Source organism: Agelaius phoeniceus, chromosome 23 (assembly GCF_051311805.1).
Source record: "Agelaius phoeniceus isolate bAgePho1 chromosome 23, bAgePho1.hap1, whole genome shotgun sequence".
In the NCBI taxonomy this organism is placed as follows: domain Eukaryota; kingdom Metazoa; phylum Chordata; class Aves; order Passeriformes; family Icteridae; genus Agelaius; species Agelaius phoeniceus.
In genome coordinates, this window is record NC_135287.1 from 5,450,049 (window position 1) to 5,472,309 (window position 22,261).

General features: G+C 46.9%; 1 protein-coding gene across 3 annotated transcripts in view; it reads right to left on the reverse strand.

Annotated features, from left to right (window-relative positions):
- Nucleotides 1–1,517: 1,517 nt before the first annotated feature.
- SORL1 (sortilin related receptor 1) overlaps nucleotides 1,518–22,261 on the reverse strand; it is a 55,362-nt gene continuing 34,618 nt past the window's right edge. For all 3 annotated transcript variants that reach the window (XM_077189828.1, XM_054647478.2, XM_077189829.1), the window contains 22 exons: nucleotides 21,713–21,820; nucleotides 20,174–20,305; nucleotides 19,423–19,554; nucleotides 18,668–18,802; nucleotides 18,251–18,406; nucleotides 17,398–17,547; nucleotides 16,243–16,371; nucleotides 14,690–14,816; nucleotides 13,989–14,158; nucleotides 12,577–12,689; nucleotides 12,161–12,265; nucleotides 10,971–11,043; nucleotides 9,770–9,852; nucleotides 9,424–9,520; nucleotides 8,679–8,863; nucleotides 7,129–7,248; nucleotides 6,877–7,041; nucleotides 5,895–6,069; nucleotides 5,358–5,464; nucleotides 4,558–4,750; nucleotides 3,306–3,518; nucleotides 1,518–2,215 (listed from right to left, as the gene is read on the reverse strand). In XM_077189828.1, coding sequence (XP_077045943.1) covers nucleotides 2,148–2,215; nucleotides 3,306–3,518; nucleotides 4,558–4,750; nucleotides 5,358–5,464; nucleotides 5,895–6,069; nucleotides 6,877–7,041; nucleotides 7,129–7,248; nucleotides 8,679–8,863; nucleotides 9,424–9,520; nucleotides 9,770–9,852; nucleotides 10,971–11,043; nucleotides 12,161–12,265; nucleotides 12,577–12,689; nucleotides 13,989–14,158; nucleotides 14,690–14,816; nucleotides 16,243–16,371; nucleotides 17,398–17,547; nucleotides 18,251–18,406; nucleotides 18,668–18,802; nucleotides 19,423–19,554; nucleotides 20,174–20,305; nucleotides 21,713–21,820 — 2,936 coding nt within the window. In that variant the 3' untranslated portion in view covers nucleotides 1,518–2,147. The remainder of the gene's footprint in view (nucleotides 2,216–3,305; nucleotides 3,519–4,557; nucleotides 4,751–5,357; nucleotides 5,465–5,894; nucleotides 6,070–6,876; nucleotides 7,042–7,128; nucleotides 7,249–8,678; nucleotides 8,864–9,423; nucleotides 9,521–9,769; nucleotides 9,853–10,970; nucleotides 11,044–12,160; nucleotides 12,266–12,576; nucleotides 12,690–13,988; nucleotides 14,159–14,689; nucleotides 14,817–16,242; nucleotides 16,372–17,397; nucleotides 17,548–18,250; nucleotides 18,407–18,667; nucleotides 18,803–19,422; nucleotides 19,555–20,173; nucleotides 20,306–21,712; nucleotides 21,821–22,261) is intronic.

The window sequence follows — 22,261 nt, forward strand, 5'->3', positions numbered from 1 at the left end:
AAGGGATTTCTGCAGGATATAAAGTGGTTACAAGGGTCCCCCTTGGCATCTGGCTAGGCAGAGATGGGCCAGACTCTAAATTCTGCTCATTTTACTGCAGCAGGATTTACCCTGGATGAGTAAAATACCAGAATTTAACCCCTCCTCACCCTCACCAGAGAGGCACCAGATTTTGGGATGCTACATTGTAATTTTCAGTTACCTGTGCTAAAAAAATTACTTTATAAAGAAGGGGTTAAATACTCCTTATCTCTGTTTTTAGGCTTCCTCTCCTGCATAAAATCTTTTGATTTATGTTTTTGAGGCTGGCTTAGCCTCTGGGTCAGAGTCTGGTCTCTCTGTGCAGCTGTAACTCCAGGCAAATTGAGCTTTGTGTACTGGGTTGATTTTCCTCAAAAGTTCAACTCCTGAGCAGCACCTGATCCACTGACAAGGTAAAAATATTGCAACTCTGCGAGCTTGCTGCTACTTATAAAAATCTGATTCTAGTTTGGTCCCAGCTTTGGTGGGGAGGAAAAAAAATCTGTCACCAGTATGGGAATGCTAACACCAGTAATTGAAAATAGAGTCAGTATTTCTCTAGAGTATCAAACCATCCAGGCTTCAACTTTCTTTTTTTTATATACATTTTTCTATTGTGAAATTAAACGGATCAGTCACGTATCAAAACATAGTTGGCCTCTCTCATTTCATCTGTAGGAAGACTGCAATTATAACTTAATTTACACAGCAAAAATACCTTTGTTTTTCACAAAAACAGTGTGACAAGACAGTGTGCTGCATTTCCTGGTGAGAAGTTTTGCATATATCGAGCACAGCCAGGGGAGAGCCCTGAACATCCTCTCCTGTCGTGCCCCTGGGTTGGCAGGTAGTGGTGAGGTTCACATTTTTTGGTGAAATTCACATTTTGCTGTCACAAAATCAAAGCTCCAGACAGTGGCAAGCAGACTCTTTGCATTTGGCTCTGCAGCCAGTATTGTGTCTGCTGGGAATGTGAGATGAGAAAATAACATGTATGTGTGTGTGTGTGTATATTTATATTATTTCTAAAGCTGCAGGTAAAACTACAGCTGCTTTTAGGAAATTCTGAGGAGGGAGCATCAAATCCCTGCTGTGGGCCAAATTAATTTAAATTTTCAGTAATTACTGCTCCGGGTGAGTGTGGAAAATCTGGATTTGCACACACTGGAGATTCCCCCTTCCATCCCACCACCATGCTGGCATCTGAGGGGAGCTCCATGGAGGAAGGGTATCCTAAAAATACCTGGAAAATGAGTTTTAAGGTGCAAGTGGCAATTTTTTGTTCCAGTGGTGTGGTAGGTGTGAGCTCCAGATTAATTAAGCCCAGTGTGATGGGCAGGGGCAGCAGCAGGAGGGGTTTGGGCAGCACCTCTTGGTGTGGGGATATTTTTGACTTCCCACAGCAGCAGGAAGCTAAAAATCATCCCTAAAAACAACGTGCTGCTGTAGTTTAAGATTGCTGAGAGATTGGGTCTTTAAAAGGGAGAAAAACTCAGTGAAAATGAGGGTTTTTATTATCGTGGCAAGGACAATGATGGGGATGCCAAGATACGACTGCCTTGCAAGATAAAGTGGCACATGTTCTACACAAGAATGTGTACAATGTCTGACGACTCTGGAAATCTGTTCCTCAGCAGATTTCCCAATAAATTAACACAACAAAAATACTTTCATATAAAACAAAGTCCAAAGGATTTTTTTTTTTTGTCCTAAAGTAAAAGCAAAACCTTCAGGGACTATATTATCTCTCTCTACATATATAATCTCCTGAATTTTTCTTTTTTTTTTAAATAAATTTATTCTTGTCTTAGAAAAATAAAATGAGTAGCCAATTTAGTCAACGGAAAATATCTCACAGACTTAAAAGCATGCCCAGCAAGCATAGCCTTGTAAGACTAAATTAATGTTAAATCAAAGCAATTTGTTACTCAACCAACCTAGTCTGCAATTCACAGTTGATTACTACAAAGTGTATTCTTAAAATTATTATTATTTTTTTCTCTTTTTTTTGGCCCATATAAAAATAACGTATTGCAACTCAAAGTGCATTTTTAAAATAAACAATCAACTATTTTTATCAAATAAAATATTTACACCATTTGGTTTTGTACAGTCAGAAATGAACTTCAGGCGATGACCATGGGGACGTCGTCTGAAAATCCAGTTATCATTGGGGCTTCATCATCCTCATCTCCTGGAAAACAAACCCAAAACAGAGCTGTTAGGGGGCACTTCAAAAAATCTGCTTTTTATCCTCAGCACTTTAAAATCTGGTTTTAAGTGATTTGCATTGGAAGGAGAGGTTTCATTTGATAAAAATATCGGTTGGGAAAATTTGCTGGTTGGACTTGATGGTCTTGAAGGTCTTTTTCAGGTTTAACAATCCCATAATTCTGTGATTTGTACTCTGAGACCAAATCCATCGAGATTGTGATGCCAGAGTGGCCCAAACCATGATAAAGAATTAATTCTTGCCCTAATTTCATGTCCTCAATGTGTTTTTAAGTGATTTGCATTGGAAGGAGAGGTTTATTTGATAAAAATGTTTGGTTGGGAAAATTTTTGCCTCCTGGACTTGATCTTGAAGATCTTTTCCAAGTTTAACGACTCTGTAATTCTGTGATTTGTACTCTTAGATCAAACCCATAGAGACTGTGAGGCCAGAGTGGCCCAAACCATGATAAAGAATTAATCCTTGCCCTGATTTCATGTCCTCAACGTGTTTTTAAGTGATTTGCATTGGAAGGAGGGGTTTAATGTGATAAAATGTTTGGTTGGAAAAAGTTTTGGCAGTTGGACTTGATGGTCTTAAAGGTCTGTGCAACCTTAAGTATTGTATGATTCCGTGACTTGCAGTCTTAGCTCAAATCCATGGAGACTGTGCTGCCAGAGTGGCCCAAACCATGATAAAATAATTAATTCTTGCCCTGATTTCACATCCTCGATGCATTTCTAAGTGATTTGCATCAGAAGGAGAGGTTTAATTTGATAAAAACATTTGGTTGGGAAAACTTTTGCCGGTTGGACTTGATCTTGAAGATCCTTTCCAAGTTTAACGACTCTGTAATTCTTTAATTTGTACTCTGATACCAAATCCACAGAGATTGTGCTGCCAGAGTGGCCCAAACCAAGACAAAGAATGAATTTGATATCAGATTTGTACTCTGATATCAAATCCACAGAGATTGTGCTGCCAGAGTGGCCCAAACCAAGACAAAGAATGAATTCTTGCCCCGATGTCACGCCCCCAGTGCTGTCCCCAGATGCCACCAGGGCCCACGTACCCAGATCATCCCCGGAGGAGAAGATGGCCGAGCCCAGGCGCGAGCTGTAGTGGCTGTTGGCGAAGGCAGTGAAGCTGCTCTGGAGCCTCCTGTGCCTCATGTAGAGCACCACAAAGCCAATGCCCAGGGTCACCAGCAGCAGGAACAGCACGGGCACCACGATGGCAGCCACGTCCGTGGCCTGGCCCGATTTGGTGGCTGAGGGGTCTTTACCTGGTGAGGGAGGGACACAAGGGCTGCTTTAGCACATCCCTGGTCACAACAGCACAGAAAATAAAACAACACAGTGTCACAGACATCCTTTATGGAAAATCCTTTCCTTAGGATTGTTCCTCCTGAGAAGCTGAGAGGCCTCAGGAACAAAATGCAAACAATGGTTATCTGCTGCTGTGGAATGCAACAGGTGCATCTGGGATTGGGCTCATGTGGTTGTTTCTAATCCATGGCCAATCACAGTCCAGCTGGCTCGGACTCTCTGGCAGAGCCACAAGCCTTTGTCATCATTCCTTCCTTTTTCTATTCTTAGCCAGCCTTCTGATGAAATCCTTTTTTCTATTCTTTTAGTATAGTTTTAATATAATATATATCATAAAATAATAAATCAGCCTTCTGAAACATGGAGTCAACATTTTCATCTCTTCCCTCATCCTCAGACCCCTGTGAACACCATCACAGACTCCATGTTTCAGAAGGCTGATTTATTATTTTATGATAGATATTATATTAAAAGAAAATTATATATTAAAACTATACTAAAAGAATAGAAGAAAGGATTTCATCAGAAGGCCAGCAAGGAATAGAAAGGAATGACAATAAAATCTTGTGACTGCTCACAGCCTCGACACAGGTGGCTGTCATTGGTCATCAAGTAAAAACAAATTTCACATGCTGGGTAAACAATTCTCCAAATCACATTCCAAAGCAGCAAAACTTGGAGAAGCCGAAGCTTCTCAGCTTCTCAGGAGAAAAGATCCTAACAAAAGGATTTTTCATAAAACGTGTCTGTGACAGATTGGAGGATGAAACTTCCACCTCTCCAATGACACTGGCCAAACCAACAGTCCATCAAATTTCTCCTCCTCCAGAGAGGAATGTAAAAACAATAATTATTTACATAAAAATGTATGAAAAACTCCATTATAAGAATGTAAACATCAGAAGGTTTAGAAGAACAGGGCAACACATCCCTAAAGAATTTATGAGGCTTCCCTGAGTGTTTTTTAAGGAGGATGAGGAGGAAACAGGGACTCACCTGTTCCCAGCTCGTCGTAGAGAAGCGTGGCTGGCTCCCCACACATCTGCCCCCCGTACAGGCACCGTGCCTGCACGCTGAACGAGTAATTGTGGCCCATCTTCAGGTTGGACACCTTGAAGAAGTTCTCTGTGGTGTTGCCCAGGTAGGCTGTGATGTTCATCAAGCTGTCAAACATGTGAATCTCGTAGCCCTGGTGGAAACACAAGCCCCGAGTCACTCGGCTGCAGAGGGTGGGTTTGCTCCTTCCAAAAGGGCTTGGAAATTTGGTTTTCCTCCTGGATCTGGCTTTGATAAACCCTGGGGCTGGGGACGAGGTGGGGACTGGGCACAGCTTGGACCCAATCTTGCGGGGCTTTTCCAACCTAAATGACTCTGGTTTGGTTTGTCTGGTCCACTCTGTCCTTAGCACCCATCCCAGCCCACCCAAGCACAGAGTTCAGGAGGGCTTTCTTGGTGCAGTTTTCTCCTTGCCCATGCTCTGACAGATAACATTTCACAGATTTTCTATCCAAGTCTGAATAACAACAACTTTCAGACTTCCTGGCATGGCAGGGCAGTGTCCTTTTCTCAGTCTTTTCACACAGGGGACAATTGTCCTTTTCTAGCAGGATAATTGTGTTCCTAAAAGGTGACTGATTGGATCTATCAGCTTCAGAGCCTCAGCCATGACATGAATTTTAGTGAGCCCTTCTAGAGGGCTCACCAAGGACAGGATGGATTTCAGAGCCTGTGAAAGGAGCCTTGCACTGACTCTGCTCCAGGATTTTCTGTAGGACAGGAGGCACAGCAAAACTTACCCGGCTTTCATTGAAATTACTTTCCTTCAGTGCCAAACTCTTCCAGAAAAGCAGAATATGGTCGTTTTCAGTGATGATTTTTAAGGCGTCCGGTGCAGACAGGGGGACTAAAAATGGGGAAAAAAAGTGGCAGAGGGTGAGGCTGCAGCACTGGTGGCACTTTCCTCTTACATAAATTGAGTGAATTCTGAAAGTTAGTGGGGTTTTCTAGGGATCAGCACAATACTCTGCTTGGAAAAGGGATGTGCTGGAGGAGAGGATGCAGGAGGAATTTTTCACTGGTAGGGCTGTGATGGTACTTGGTGATGGGTACACAGCCAAACTGGTGCCTTTCCCATCTCCATTTATCAGGAGAAAAACATGAGATATCATTTGAGAGGCTTCCTCTCCACTGCTGCTGTTTGGGGGTGTAACCACCTCCCCTGGAGGCCTCCCAGAATTGGGCTTTGCCCAATGGGCAAAGTGGGAGAGGACCAAGAGCTGCAGGAACATTCCTGCATCCTCCAGGCTGCTCAGGATGGGTGCTGTGTCCCTCACCTGTGTTGATCTTCATGCTGGATTCCTTGCTCATGTTTCCCAGCTGGACAATCACGTGGTATTTCCCTCCTGGCTCCAGTTTCTTTATGGTGTACTCCACTGTGCTGTTCCGGCTTTTCACTTTGTAGATTTTATCTGTTTTCCTCACCAAATCTTTAACTGCCACGGCATAGAGCTGGAGGGGGAGGAAATGGATGGAAAAAATCTAATTTTCCTGCAGAATTTCAGCTTAACAGTGGTAGGACATTAGAGAGGGTGGGTAAAATTTGCATTAAACCAGGGCTGAGCTTTACCGAAAGCCTGGGGAGAAAAATTCCAAGCCTCTCTCTGGATTTCTGCCCAAAATCAGCATTTACTGATACAGGAAATTACTGATACAGAAAATCAGCATTTACTGATACAGAAAATGCAGTTAGTGGAACAGATGAGAGCAGGAGGAAAAGCTCAGGTTGTATTTCTTGGTGAATCACAAGGATGCAATGCAAACCCCTGCCCTGTCAGAGTTTCCAGCTCTGCTGGGAAGGTTTATACCTCCAAAGCTTTGCTGTTAAAGTCTCTGGAGCAGAAGGGGAGGGGAAAGCTTGCTGAGAAAATGACTGGCCTTCAATGGAGCGAGCCCTGAGTGTATTCCAGCATGGCAGAGAACAGAACTGGGCTTTGTTGAGGCAGGGGGCAGTGCCCCAGCCCAGCCTTACCCTCCTGGGCAGAGCCAAAGGCCAGAAAGGTGTTTTGGCACATGCCCAGGGCTGGTTTTAGACTTGGTCAGCAACAGATATCCCAGACCTGGCTCTTTTTAAATGTTACGCTCCTGAGCTAATGGCCAGCAGGGAGGAAACGAAGACGTTGGAGGTGTCAGCACTTTGATTTTGTGCGGAGCATAGACCCGACCTCAGGCTTTCTCCAGCAGAAGAAAAGCAAGGATCTGTGTTTGGGGCAGGATTTAGTGTGCACAGGGCCGGGAGGAGGCTCTGTGAGGGGTTACCATGTCCTGGTCAGGTGAGTCATAGGGCGATTCCCACTTGATGACGGCGAACGTCTTCCCAGTGCGCACGGCGTGCAGGTGGCGCGGCGGCAGCCGGTTATCCGGGATCATCTTCACCACCACCGAGTCAGAGGGGGGCCCTTGGTAGGGAGACACCACCCGCACCTGGGAGGGAGGCACAGAGGTCAGGGCAGTGTCCTGGGGGAGCCAGGGGTGGGCAGAGGGAGGAGGAGGAGGAGGAGGGGAGCCCACCAGGAACAGGTACTGCTCATCGCGCTGCACCAGCACCGTGGCGTTGTGCGCGCTGGTGGTGCTGTTGTGGGGGCTCCTGTACAGCTCCAGGAAGGACGTGGCGTAGAAAATTCCATAGATCTGAGGAGGAAAAGCACAGCAGGGATTGGCATGGCCCACAGCATCCGCTGGCTGCTGTGGGAAATGGATTTGTAGAGAATTCTCAGTCTGACTGAAGGTTTAGGTGTTGTGTTGTCACCGTCATGTTTTCTGAAAAATCTCTTTGCCCCGGATTTTCTCCTGGGAAGCTGAGAAGCCTCAGAATAAAATGAAAACAATAATTATCTGATTTGCTTCTCCTGTGTTTTGTTGCTTTGGAATGTGTTTGGACATTGTTTACCAACAGTTGTTTGGTTTCATGTGAATTGTTTTTGACTTAATGACCAATCCACAGTCAGGCTGTGTCGGGACTCTGGAAGGAGTCACAAGTTTTTCATTATTATCTTTTAGCCTTCTGTCTGTATCCTTTCTGTATTCTTTAGTGTAGTTTAGTTTAGTATTCTTTAATATAATGTAGTATCTTAAAATAATAAATTAGCCTTCTAAGAACATGGAGTCAGATTCATCATTCCTTCCTGCCACGGGGCACCCCACAAATACAACAGTGCATATCTGTGTGTAAGCTTTGAGATAAGAAATGTTGACTTAGAAATGTCATGGAATAGGATGGATATGGTTGGGACAGAAATGGAGCCAGAAACAGATATTGTTGAGGGAGAAATGGAACAAGAAACAAGTTTTAAAGGAGGAGTTTATAAATAAGACTAAATACTTTGGAGAAATGTTGACTTAGAAATGTCATGGAATAGGATGGATATGGCTGGGAGAGAAATGGAGCCAGAAACAGATATTGTAGAGACAGAAATGGAGCTAGAAACAGATATTGTTGAGAGAGAAATGGAACTAGAAACAAGTTTTAAAGGATGGTTTTGTACATAAGACTAGATACTTTGGAGAAATAGAACTATGAAAGATGTACTGTAGTAGGATTTACGAGGGGTAAATTTAGATTATTGGTTTTAAGGTATTTACAGTATGGTGTGGTAAAAGTTGATAGGTTAAGAAACATTTATAATGTATTGTAATTAGGACATAGACTTCTGTCAGACTTTGAGAATGTTCTACAAATCCATTTCCCACTGGCTGTCAATTTTAGGGGCATGAAGCAAAGACCCTTTTCCCTCTGGACCCTTTTCCTGCTTTTCCCTCTGTCTTGCCCAAGCTCAATCTGCCCACTTCCCTTTGAACTCCCAACCCAAACCCCCAAGCTCATCTCAGGTAACAGCAGTCAAAGGCTGCTGGAGCATTGTGCTGTCTGTGTTTGAGCCACTTCTCACTACAACAAACACACAAGAAGCTTTGCTTTGCTTCTGTTTAAAAGGCAGGAGGAGTCCTTTCCCTCATTATCCCCAAAATTTTCAGGGCCTTGGAGTTCACTCCAAACAAATTATCCTGATTTCAGGTGGGCTGTGAGCTGCTCAGAGGCTCTGAGGGAAGGGTTGGTGCCTTACCACATTCCTGGGGCCAGTCCAGCTGCATTCCACGGCCGTCTGGTTGATGGCCTTGGCCTTGAGGCTTGGGGACACTGGCCTGGTGCCACTGGTCACCACATGCACAAAGGACAGAGGGCTGTCACCCAGCTCCGTCTTAGCCCAAGCAGAAATTTCATAGGGGGTGTGAGCTGTCAGATTGGCCACTGAGCAAAAAGAGAAAGGGGCACTGTTGGGTGAGGCAAAGCACAAAGCACGGCAAGGGCAGGGTGGGAGCACGAGGGAAGGGTCAGCATCACAGACAGACAGGAGCCTGCCTCTCCTGGGCTGTACTTTCATGATTTCGCAGTAATTTCCTTTATACAGAAGCACCTGAGACTCTGGAATCCAACCCAGCCTTGCTTTTCTGTGCCTGGATGATTTCACATACCCACACTGAGATTTTCCCAAACCAGAAATGTGATTACTGTGTGCAAGCCCAAGAAATCCCTGTCCTGTTTCTGCTCCCTTTGGCAGATTAAAAATGGAACAACAAACAAAACCCCACTGATGAGAAAGGACTAGTGCAGCTCTGGGGGTAAATCCCAAATCTGCTTGAAATCTCTCAGAACAGAGAATTTGCTGCTTTGTCCTGCCCAGATTTAAACAGGATTGTTTCAACAGAACTCCTAGTAGCAATAAAGAAATAAAATAATCCTATAACCCCTCATAAATCCTTCTGCTTGGTGTTGACCAAAGCAAAGCTTTCTATTTTGAGCAAATTTACCTTTTTGGATGGACTTTTCTCCTTCTATGACCAGAGTCCTTTTTTCCTGCCTGTGGCTATCAAATGTCCAGTAGATGTTGACCACGTAGCCACTGACCTGTCAAGCCCAAGGACACAGAGCCATCAGCTCAGCTGATGCACACAGGGAACCAGGGCTACTCTCAGACCCCTGACAGTCCTTGCATTGTATTTTCCATCCCAATTAAGAGCCCCGGGGCAGTTTGGGAGCAGGAAGAAATGATTTGGCATGAAATAATTGGTAATTGCAGTGCTTCAGTGGGTGACAGCTTCTCCCAGCCTCTATTCACCGTTTCCCCAGCTCAGAGGGAAGGGGAAAAACTCTTACCTTGATATTCATGGTCATTTTTAGGCTGAAACTTATGGAGTCCTCACTGTAGCTCTCAATGTGGATGACAGGGGGAGGAATGACTGGGAGGAAAGAGAGAAAAGACCTGTTAGTACAGCACAAAGAAATAAAAAATATTTCCTGAGAGGGGACAGATAAAATACAGATTTTTGTGTTAAAAGCTCCCAGAACAGGACACCCCAACCTTGCCTAAGCCACGTCCCCCTCAGAGAAGACACTGATTTTTAGCTCCAGCACTGAAAAGCTGCTTTATCTGTGCCTTGCTCAGTGCAGGCTGGAACTGGATGGGTCTGGGCAAAGGGATTTCCCTCTGCACTCAGCAGGGTGAGCTCCTATCCCAGGAAACAGCTCCTGCACTTCCAAGGAGCTGCTGAGGAACATCAGGAGCGGTCGGTGCAAAGCACTCGTGCAAAACCCGAAGTCAGAGCTGTTTCTGTTCTTTCTACCTCTGTTTTTCTAACCACAAGGTAATTCACATTATCTGGATCCTGCACTTTGAGTAGCCTGGTGTTTTCTTTCCCTTCTTTCATCTGACAAATTAGCAGACAATTTTGATGCAGGGACATAAGTTTGGGCGAAAAAACTTGGCATGAATACAGACGACTTCAAAAGGCTTTTCTTAAAAAAAACCCCACAAAAACAACAGGTTGGGAAGGAAATGATTTACTGTGCTGTTTGAATTTATCTGCTGTTAGACTGTGATGTTGTGATAGTTCTTGGGAGCTGTGGTTGTTTTTTGTGGTCTAAACCTGCAGGAGGATCCACAATAATTGTGATCTAAGAGGGAGAAGGATGAGCCAGCATCCTTTTAGAGTGAGAGTGATGGAGTTGGTAATTTCTTGTCTATCTGGAGGCAGGATTTGGCCCACAAAAGTCTGAGGGAATCTGTCTGCAGCCTGGGACAGAGAGGACAGGCTCCTGCTCAGTGCCAGGGCAGCACATCCATCCCCTGTGCCACAGGGCTCAGAGGAAGAGGCAGTGACCCTTCCAGAGATGCCTGAACTCTGAGGCAGCTCAGGCTGAGTGAAAAAATCACTTTTTACAGGTCATTTTTAACAGCAAAGCTGTGAAAGCTCAGCAGGGAGAGTAAAGGCCGGGGAGGTGGCTCTGGATGCTGCTGCTGGTGTTCCAGGCTGCTCCTCACCTTCTCTGAGCTGACCCAAACAACAACAACATTTACCTTTGCCTTTGACCGTGGTTATGGACTTGGATTCACTCCAGTTTCCCACCCCTCGGCTGGTTACTGCAGCAACCTTTGGAAACCAGAGGGAGAGGGAACATGAGCAACATTTTTACAGTGCAAACAGAGAGGGGAGGTGAGAGCAAGGTTACAGACCTGGCAGGGCTCCTGGGAAAAGGACTTGGAAGCAAACAATAGCTTAATTACTTGGCAATAAAATGCTTAATGCAGAGATAAAGCCGACTGCCTAAAGTCAATTAAAGGAATCTAAGAGGAGGGAGGTGCAGCCTCTTTGCAGATAACTGCTCTCTGATGGGATCTTGGAGGAGCCCATCGAGATAAGGAGCTGGGGACTCCACGGGCCATAAAGTAGGTGAGAGCCAGGCCAGGGAAGAACATGCAAACCCCGAAATACTTCCAAAAATTTATCTGGGGATGGGTTATACGGGAAGGAACAGCACGGGAGGAAAGCCTCCAACCAGCCGTGAGAATAACACGGATTTGGAGGAGGGGATTCATCACAGTGAACTTCCCCAAGAACTCAGGAGCATGGACAATGGCAAAGCACTCATTTCCCAGGGCTCACTGTGCAGACTTTTCATTTCCTTTTCTTATTACTTCTGTCTATAATTACCCAGCCTCTCCCCTGTGCAGACATTCCCCACAGGCAGATCTGCTTCTTTTCCCACTCGTACACCAAGGACCAAATTTATCTCTGGCCCACATCCAGTGCAATTGCAGTGACATTGGAATGGGCAATTAGCAGGGAGGATTTTGTAATCCAGCCTGGCCTTGTGGGACAAAGGAGCAAATCAAGGGCCTTGGAACTGTAGACATTAGCAGTGGTGCTGTGGGTTGGCATTAAAGGGCAGGGCTTGAACAAGATGTTTTTTTAACAAGATATTTTTTTAGGAAGTTTTTAGCTGTGCAGGACTTAGGCTGCTCAGGAATGAGAGCTCACTTAGAGTGAGCTTTGGAAATACTCTGAGAGAGAGTTTTGGAAATATTCACTCTGAGAGAGAATTTGGGAATACTCTGAGAGAGAGCTTTGGGAATACTCTGAGAGAGAGCTTTGGATATATTCACTCTGAGAGAGAGCTTTGGAAATGCTCTGAGAGAGAATTTTGGAAATGCTCACTCTGAGAGTGAGTTTTGGAAATACTCTGAGGGAGAGCTTTGGAAATACTCACTCTGACTGTGTAGAGAGTGTTGACCTGCAAGTTCTTGATCTCGGTGTAGTTCTTGGTGGTTCTGAGGGATGACCACTCCTTGGATCCACTGCTGCTGTATTCCACCTAGGAGCACCAAAGCAAGGCGTGAGGACTCAAAAATACCACAGGTCAGCAGAGACACCTGTTCATCTCTATCCCAGACCTGTTTATCTCTGTCCCTCTGAGATAAAATGCCAGCAGAAAGAAGCACGACATCTCAGAAAGGGAGAAATTAAGAACTCCAGGGCTGTGGTGCTGCCTACAGCATTTCTTCTCCCAACTTTCCTGATGCTCCCAGCAGATTTCCTCCCCACAACATCCCATTCCAGGCCCACCCCACCCTGCAGCTGGCTGTGTGCTGGTGTCCCCATGTCCCCGGGGGCAGCAGGACTCACGATGAATTCCCGGATGAGGCCGTGGGCGTTCACGGGGGGGCTCCACCAGCCCATCACCACACCCTCAGCTTCTCTCTTCAGGGACAGCTGCAGGTTCAGGGGAGCATCTGGTACTGGAGAGAGAAAGAGAAACATTAGTGCCAGTCACAGTGGTGTGCCCAGAGCATGCAGGGGAAAGCAGAATCTCGCTGAAAAATCAGGACAAAGGGGTGGATGGCCCTTGCTCCCAGTCCAGCACAATTCTGTCCCAGTCCAATTCTGTACTGGAATGTTCTGCCCAGGGAGGTGGTGGAGTCCCCATCCCTGGGTGTGTTTAACAAAGCCTGGATGTGGCACTGGGTGCCAGGGTTGAGTTGGGGTGCTGGGGTATGGGTTGGATTTGATGATCTTGAAGCTCTCTTCCAACCTGGTGATTCTGTGATTAATTCCCAAACCCAGGGAAAGACCCTTGTTGTTCATAGCAGGGATATCTCTACTTTCAGCCCTGTGGCATTCACATTCTCTGAAAAAATTTCTCCACCCAGGATTTTTCCCCTGGGAAGCTGAGAAGCCTCAGAGAAAAGGAAAACTCTTATTTCATTTGCTTCTCCTGTGTTGTGCTCATGTGGAATGTGTTAGGAGATTGTTTCATTGTATTCTGGTGAGAGTTGTTTTGACTCTTTGGCCAATCAGGGCCAAGCTGTGTCAGGACTCTGGAGAGAGTCACAAGTTTTCATTATTATCTTTTTAGGATTTAGTATATTTTCTTTAGTATAATATAGTTTAGTATAGTATTCTTTAATATAATATAGTATTATAAATATAGTATTATAGTATAATATATTAATAGTGTATATATAATATTATTAATAACATTATATATAATATATAATAATTATATTTATTATATTAATAATATAATTTGATTTAATATATATAATATACTGTATATATATGTAATATATATAACATATTAATAGTATTATAGTATAATACAGTATTCTGAGAAAATGGAGAGACATATTATGAGAACATTATATAGTATTATAAATATAGTATTATTGGTATTATAGTATAATATATTATTAGTATATATATTAGTAATAATATAATATAATTAATATATTGCAATATATGTAATTAATAATTGTATTAATTAATAATGATATAATATATGTTATATATAATGTATAATATTATATAATAATATATAGCATATATATTATGTAAATATATCTTGTAATATATATACACATATATATATACACACATATATATATATATATAATATTAATAGTATTATAGTATAATAGAATATTCTGAGAACATGGATGCATCATTCCTGCCTAGGTTGGGGCATTCCCTGCAAACAAAGTCCATCCCAAAGCAGCACCAATGTGGCAGGCAGTGGTGGCAGCAGCAGCTGTGCTTACGTCCTTCGGGCGCCCTCAGAGTGATGAAGTCGTTGGTGTTGTAGACCCTGCTCAGACACTGCACCTGCACCTTCACCTGGTAGCTGCAGTCGGGCTTGAGGACCTTGAGAACGCCGTTGGTTTTGTTGCTGTGGGTCTCCAGGACCTTCCAGATGCTCTCACCGACCATCCTGAGGGACAGAGGCACACGCCTCCAGTCAGGATGGGCTTTTTTAGCCTAGAACGTTTATATTTACCCCCAAAAATGGAACCATTTTAAAAGGCTGCTGCTCGTTTTGGTAGTGCCACACCAGCAATTTGAAAAGATGCCACTGGAAGGCCTAAACTAACCATGTCTTGGTGACTTATAAGCCCCTGAGCTTTTCTATAACTCTTGTGCTCAAATTTATTACCTTGGTTCTTGCTGTTAATGGTCCCACAAAGACAAGGCCCAAGTGGAAAAAAAAAATGAATATAACAACTTTACTCTCTGAGTACATGGTCAAGGAGGAAACCAATGCAATTTGTCAGAATTTCCCTCTGGGTGCACCTATTTTGTGTCTCTATTGCTACCAAATATTAGATTTTCCAAGCAGAACTTGATTAAGGAGCTCTGAAGGTCTCAGGCCTGATTCTCTGTGGTTCTCTGCAGTAAATACAGGCACACCTGTGCTCATGCTTGTCCTCTTTACCTGCCACAACACCAGGGAGAGGTGATGTACCTGTAGTAGATGTTGTAGACACAGGAGGTCGAGGACATCCTTTTGGGCCGAGCCCATGTCAGGGTGACATCACCAGAGAAATCAGCTGTCCACTGCAGGTTCTGGACCTTGTACACAACTGTGTCATCTGAGCAGAGAATGGGAAAAGGGAATTTACTGCAGGGAAACAAGCCCTGTGCCCAGGAGGAGCTTTATTTGTAACACCAGCAACAGGGGAGGCAGGAACAGCACTGACTGAAGGGATGTCACGTAAATGATATGTGTGATTTGTCCTGGGCTCACAGAGGGCAGCTCAGAGCAGGGATTTACCCCTGGTGCTCTCAGTTCTACCCAAAATGTCTTCATGCTGCAGCAGGCAAGCATCCCCTTTCCCCTAAGGAAAGATGAAGTGTGGCTGTTGATGAAATACTGGGAATTCTGGAATTGTGTGAGTGAAACCTGCCCACTGTCACCCTTCTCCTGCTGTGATCAGTCTGTGCTGTCCCTGTCACCATCCAGGCCCTTTTCTTTGTGTGTTTTCCCCTTATCACATCTTGTGCTCAGCAGCAGGACCAAGCAAAGGCTGGTAATTCCAGTTTGGGGCTTGCCTGGACACAAACTCTGGCTGAATCACTGCCTGACCTTCACAGAGGCATTCAGGGGATAAAATCACTGTGGAACCCAGCCCTGGCAGGGCTGGGGATGGGAGGTGCTGATCTGAAATGCCCCAAATCTGTGCCCTGCTCCCACCAGACCACTCCCAGATCTCTCTTTGTGTGCCCAAATCCCTCTCTCTTTGGAGCCCAAATCCCACTGCTGTGGTTTGGCTCTGCTGGGGTGCTCAGCTTTGGTGCTGAACAGGAACCAAGCAGAGCAGGGGCAAATTGCTGCTGTTTTGCTTTCCCTAAACAGCTGGAATTAAATCCAGCAGGCATGTGGGGGCATGGACAGCATGGCAAGGCAATTTTTCCAAGGGAAAATAAATGGTTTTCCCTCAGTGAAGCAGCTGAGTTGTGCATCTCAGCAGCTCCTTCCCCCTCCCCTGAACCCTGCTAGCCTCTCCCAATCAATATTTAATTAAAGAACTAAACCTGATTGATGCCCAGCCCCCCCAGCAGTTCTGTGGGGGAGCTGCTGAAGCTCATGGCTGGCTGCAGGCAGTGATCAATCCCTGCTATCAGCCCAGGGTGGGCTCTGTCCCTCTGCCCCCACCAAGGGACAGCCAGGGATGGCAGCAGGGCACGTGCCACATCCCCAGGGTCACCTTGCAAAGCAGGGCAGAGCAGGAGACTCATTTCACCTGTGGCCTGTGTAAAACAGCCAGCTTTGCTCCTATCCATCCTAAAACGATTTTTTTTTTTTTCCTCTCTCTGAGGCTGCTGGAAGACAAATTGTCAGTGCAGAAGCTGCTGGGAAGTTTGTCCCAGCTGGTGATAAATGGGTGAGGAGGCAGCTTGGACAACAGAGGCAGATAAATCAAGGATGTTGTGAGGGCAAGGTGACAGACCCAGGAGAGCACCTCTGTGTGCTGACAGGGAGCAGGGAGCGAGGGCTGGGACAGGGCTGCTGCTCACCTGTGCAGTTCCTCTCATCACTGCTGTCTGAGCAGTCCAGGTACCCGTCACAGCGCTCTGGCAGCAGGATGCAGGCCTCCCCATCCTCACACCTGAAGCCACTAGGGCAGGACAGGCTGCTTGGAGTGGCTGAAAAGAGGCACAACAGTTCAGGACTGGAGGCAGGGAAGTTCCCTCGGCAGCACTGGAATGTCTGCAGGTGGCTGCACGCCAGGGATGGAGCTCAGGCTGCTGTGGCACACACTGGGCTGTGTCACACTCTGGGGTGGCTCCTGCTGGCTGCACCTTCAGAAGAACCTGGAGCCCATCCCATGAAAAACAACTGGACTTCTAATGGGAATAGCACCCCTTGGGCTTTTCATCCTTTTAAATTTTTTCTGTAAAGGATTTCTGTTTTCCGTACAGGATTTTTTCCTGCAGGGATTTCCCCAGCAATCAAAGCCTCCTCAGAGGTTTCCCTACCCTCACAAGTCTCGGGATCTCTAGTTGGTCAGAGTGACTCTGAGATATTTTACAAAGTCTCTTTTCTCAGCTCAGCTCTCAAAGAAGGAGTCAGAGCTGTTCAGTTCTCAGTCTCAAGGTTGTTCATTGTTTCTTATCTATAAAATTCTTTCTCCTGTCCTGCTGAGGTCCACTCAGCAAGACAGACCGAGGCACTCTGCCTGCCCCCAGGGTGGTGTTATCTTTTTATACTAAAAACTATGTGTACAATATTTACAATTACTTCCCAATACCCATCACCTGTGTTAGACAGTGAGCTTCTATTCTAAAGCAATCCCAAAGTGCCACCATCACAGCAGAAGATGGAGGCCAAGAAGAAGAAGGAGAAAGGCTGGGCACACCCAGATTCCTCCATTTTGCCCCCTGAACCCCCATTCTAAAACCCCCAAAAATCTATTTTTCACCCCATGATAAATTCACTATCATTCTATTTAATTTGTCGTGGCTTAAAATTCTCCATATAAGGGCTGGTAATTGTTTTTCCCAAGGGCTCAATCAAAGGCACAGGGGTCCTGGGCTCTGTGCCAGGGTCCTGAGCCCCCTGACAGGGGTTTGGGCACTCCAGGACAGCCAGAGGGATGTCCTGGGTTCTGACACTTGGGGAGATCCCCAGGGGAGAGCTCCAGGTGTGCCCCTGTCCCTGCCCACACTCACGGCAGTTCCTCTCGTCGGTGCCGTCCTGGCAGTCCCTGACTCCATCGCACCTCTTCCAGTTGGGAATGCACTTGTGCAGCTGCTGGCACTCGAACTCGAAGCGGCTGCAGCGCCCCGGCAGCGCCGGGGACGTGGCTGTCACATTGGGTCCTGCACACAGAGAGGGACAGGAGAGCACCAGCGCTGGCACCGCCACCAGGAGGGAGCGGCGCTGTCCCCGTCCCGGCTCCACTAGATGGCAACCTCCTTCCATCCAGCAGGTGATGGGGATGACGCCTTGGCCATCCTCTCTGCTGACTGCAGAGGGCTGGAAAAGCCTCTGCTCTGCAGGCAATGTGTAGCCATGATATTTTCTGAAAAATCCCTTTCTTTAGGATATTTTTTTCTCCCGAGAAGCTGAGAGGCCTCGGGAACAAAATGCAAACAATGGTTATCTGCTGCTGTGGAATGCAACAGGTGCATCTGGGATTGGGCTCATGTGGTTATTTCTAATTAATGGCCAATCACAGTCCAGCTGGCTTGGACTGTCTGGTCAGTCAAAGGATTTTGTCATTCTCTGATGAAATCCTTTCTTCTATTCTTTTAGTATAGTTTTAATATAATATATCATAAAATAATAAATCAGCCTTCAGAAGCATGGAGTCAAATCCTCAAACACCACCAGAGCAATGTGCTGCTCTGGAGCACTGTCCCAGCTGGTGGCACTGCTGGAGGGTGACAAAACTTTGTTTTACACCACAAATTTTCTTTACACCACAAATTAACCCCGCAACCTGGCCAGGCTCTGAAAGGGCAGAGCTCCCTGCAGAGGTGATGTGGGAGAAGGGAAGGGGTGAGGGAGAGGAGGGCTTACTTGGGGTGGGACAGGCCTCCTCGTCAGAGCCATCGGAGCAGTCCTTGTAGCCGTCACACACCCAGCTGTTCATGATGCAGGCGCCGCTGTTGCAGCGGAAATGGTTGGGCAGGCACGTCGGGGGGATCAGCGTGGTAATGGGATGAACTGGAGAGCCTAAAAATACACCAGGGACAGCTGAGCTGAGCTCCTGCTCCTGGGTAAGCTCCCTGCTGGCTGAGGGGCAGGCAGGTGAGGCATCACAAACCCGGTGTTTTTACATTGTGTCTGCAATCAGGATATCCAAAAACACAGAGTAAAAGATGCCTGAAAGTGGCCACTCCTGGGGCATTTTTGGAGCCAGGGGGGCTGAGTGGTCCTTCAGCAGGTCCCAGTCCCTGTCATGCCCCTGTCAGGGCCCCAGCAGCAGGTCCTTACCCTCGCAGTCCCTCTCATCAGACCAGTCCCCGCAGTCGTTCTCCTGGTCGCACTTCCAGCGGTTGGGGATGCAGTGCCCGTTCCCACACTGGAACTGGTAATACCGGGAGCAGTTGGGGGCTTCTGTTGGGTTTTCTGGCAAGGAGAGGAGAGTCCTGTGAGCCACGGGGGCACCTCAGCACAGCTCAGAGGTGGGAGCACCTCAGAGAGCATCACCTGAGCAGCACAAGCACATTCCTTCCTCTCCATCCCCAGCATTCCCATTCCTCCCAGCCCTCACTCTGTTGTTATCACTGCTGTCCGTGTTCTTCGTGGCCAGACACCACCCCTGACCTCAGAAGCAGAGCAGAATCCACCAGAGCATGGCAGAAATGGCAGGAGCAAACCCTGCAGCTCTGAAATGAGGCTGCAGCTGCCTCGCCTGGCTGGGTACAGCTCCTGCAGCCACCCGGGGAACAGTGGTAAATATTGGGTTTGGCTGTAAACTGCCTGTCTGCTCAGGGCTGGGAGGCTGTGCAGTAAATATGGTCACAGAGGAGTTAGTCAAGCACAAGATGTGCCAGGTATTCTGCGTGCTTCACTTCACCTGCCTGCAGCAGGAGGGAAAATGACCCTGGTCTCCAGGTAGGACAGGCTGTGATGTGCTACACTCACACACACACGAGTGAGAACATGAGGAAGACACTGCTCCATGCTCCTGCAATCCAAAGGAAGCTGGAGCTGCAGCGGCAGGAGGCCCTGGGCGTGCTGCTCACCACAGTTTGCTTCGTCAGAGTAGTCACCACAGTCGTCCATCCCGTCACACTTCCACACCAGGCTGATGCACACCCCGTTCTGGCACTGGAAGCTGAACTGGTCACAGGTCCGGTGGAACTCGGGGTCCTGGGCTGCAGGGGGAGGTTGGGTGTAAAGCTCAAGGGCTTCAGCAAAGCTTGAGCAGGAAGGAGCAGGCTCAGGGGCAAGCATGGATTTCTAAGCAGCTCTAGAGCCACCTTTTAGGAGAGCTGGGAGCTTCCTGGTAGCCTGGCTCTGCCCAGGGCTCTGTTTCCATGCTGTGGCCACCCCTCCCTTAGCAAAGGTGCCCAGGGTGACACTTACAGCACCCATAGCTGGCATCCCTGGCATCTCTGGCTTTCCCCACGGCTCTGCTTCCATGCTGTGCCCACCCTCCCATGGCAGAAGTGTGACACTGGTGACACAGCAGCCAGCATAGCTGGCATCCCTGGTAGTCTGGCCCTCCTCAGGGCTCTGGTCTCATGCTGTGGCAGAGGTGTGACACCTGTGACACAACAGAGTGTGTCACTCACAGCACCCAGCATACCTGGCATGCCTGGCTCTCCTCAGGGCTCTGTTTCCATGCTGTGCCCACCCTCCCCTGGCAGAGGTGTGACATTTGTGACACCCACAGCACCCAGCATAGCTGGCATCCCTGGTAGCCTCCCCAGGGCTCTGTTTCCATGCTCTGCCCACCCTCCCCTGGGCATTTGTGGCATTTGTGACACTCACAGCAGCCAGCATAGGCAGCGTCCTCGTCGGAGCCGTCGCGGCACTGGACGATGCCGTCGCACACCATGGAGTGGAACAAGCACTGCTGCCGGTTCTTGCACACAAAATCCATGTAGCGGGTGCACAGGGGCTCTGCAGGGATTGGGGAAGGACAGGGCTGGCACCTCTGCTGTCCCTGCAGCCAGCAGTGTCACCTGCCGGGCTCTGTGCAGCTCTGAGCGCAGCTCAGGGCGGATTTTGGGGATTTGCAGAGAGTTCCTGAGACAAACGGTCTGAGCTGTGTCCCTGCACGTGCTGCCCTCACCAGATCAGCCCTCAGGGCGGGCACAGGCACCAGGAGGGGTTTGGTGCCTCCCTGGCAGTGTCCCCCAGGCTGTGCCTTTTGCTGACCTGCTGATTTCACAGGGGGCTGTGACTGCCCAGTGAGGCTTCCCCATCATCTCCCAGGGCTTTACTCCCAGTGCAGTAAAGTGGCTTTACTGCCATTCCTGGCTTGGGCAGAAAGCTGGTTCAGACAGTACCTAATATGCTTAAACTATGTGTTTTAGATTTTCTGGATAAAATAAGACAAAACCCTGACTTTTTGAAACCCTTTAAAAATTTTTTTTTAAAGTAAAACCTGGGTTTTGCTTTCAAGGGAAGGTGAGTTGAAGACACATAACCGTAGGAACTGCAAGGCTTCTGAAGGACCTACAGTTTATATCAATCCATCTCAGCAGGTCATAATTTCTTTCCAATGACCATTTCTTTAAAAACCTGAGATGCTCTGAAGGTAACGATGTCAAAGTAACCTCATTCAACCTAACCTGCATCAAATGCTCACTAAATACTGCTAACCACAAACAACCTTTGTCAGTTTGTCTCACTGTCAGTGATCAAACTGCTAACATGGTGCCCTGGTTGAGCCATTGGTTGAGGTTTATTGTCTGGTTTAGCTGCTGGCTTAGGCTCAGTATCTGGTTTAGCTGCTGGCTTTGAGCCTGGGCTGTTGGCTGCAGCCTGAGTGACTGGGATAGCTGCTGATTTATCTCCCTGCCCTTCCTCTTCTGCTACCCTACAGTATCTAGCAGTGTGCAATAATTCTCCTTAGGCTCATCCTGGTACTTCTCTTTCAGGTATTTCCCCACCTCAGCTGGGTTCAGTGGGAAGTCCCAGACTATGGGCTCAGAGAATTCCTTCAGGACTTGGCCCATATCCTCCCATTTCCCACACCACTCAGGATTTTTCACTCCTGGGTCTACTCCTGGGTCAGGGGTCTCATCAGCCCCTCTAGAAATCCCAGCCCTCATTCTGGAGAAGCTGCAGACTGTACAGAGGAAGCTTACCAGACTGAATACCAGAAAGATTCTTTAACATTCAGGGGAAACTGAACACTCTCCAATAGCCGTGTAACAGATTCACAGGAGAAGAAGGAAAGGCTGAAAGGCCTCATCCCCTGCTCCTCCTCTAACAAACTTGGTGCAGAGCAAGGCACAGGAGCTCATTAATGCTGCCAGCCCCAGAGCAGGGCCCCAGAGCCCCCCTGAGCCCGGTACCCACCACAGTGCTGCTCGTCCGAGGCGTCGGAGCAGTCGTTGATGCCATCACAGTGTTTGCTGGTGGGGATGCAGGTGCCATTGGGGCACTGGAAGCCGTTGCACTTCTTCTCTGAAAGGCAGAATTGGGTGGGTGTTATGCAATTTTTGGGGGTTTGTTGAAGCTGTTTTAATTAGATAAAAAAAAAGCTAGAGTTGCTGTGGTATTCACATGCCCTCTGAGCAGAGAGTGTTGTGAGACAAGTAGAGAAGAAGGGAAACACAATTCTTATCTTGCTTGCTGTGCCTGTGTTGTTCTAAAGTAGAATGCAATATGGAGATTGTTTACCCAAAGTGAAGATGCTTTGTTCCCTTGGCCTATCAGGGCCAAGAAGTGTCTGTGTGTCAGACAGTATTAATTTATATAAATCATATAAATAAAATATTATATAAATAAAATAATTATAATATTATATAAATAAAAGAATTATAATATTATATAAATAAAATAAATTATATAATTTGTATAAATATAATATTATATAAATGAAAGAATTATAATGTTATATGAATA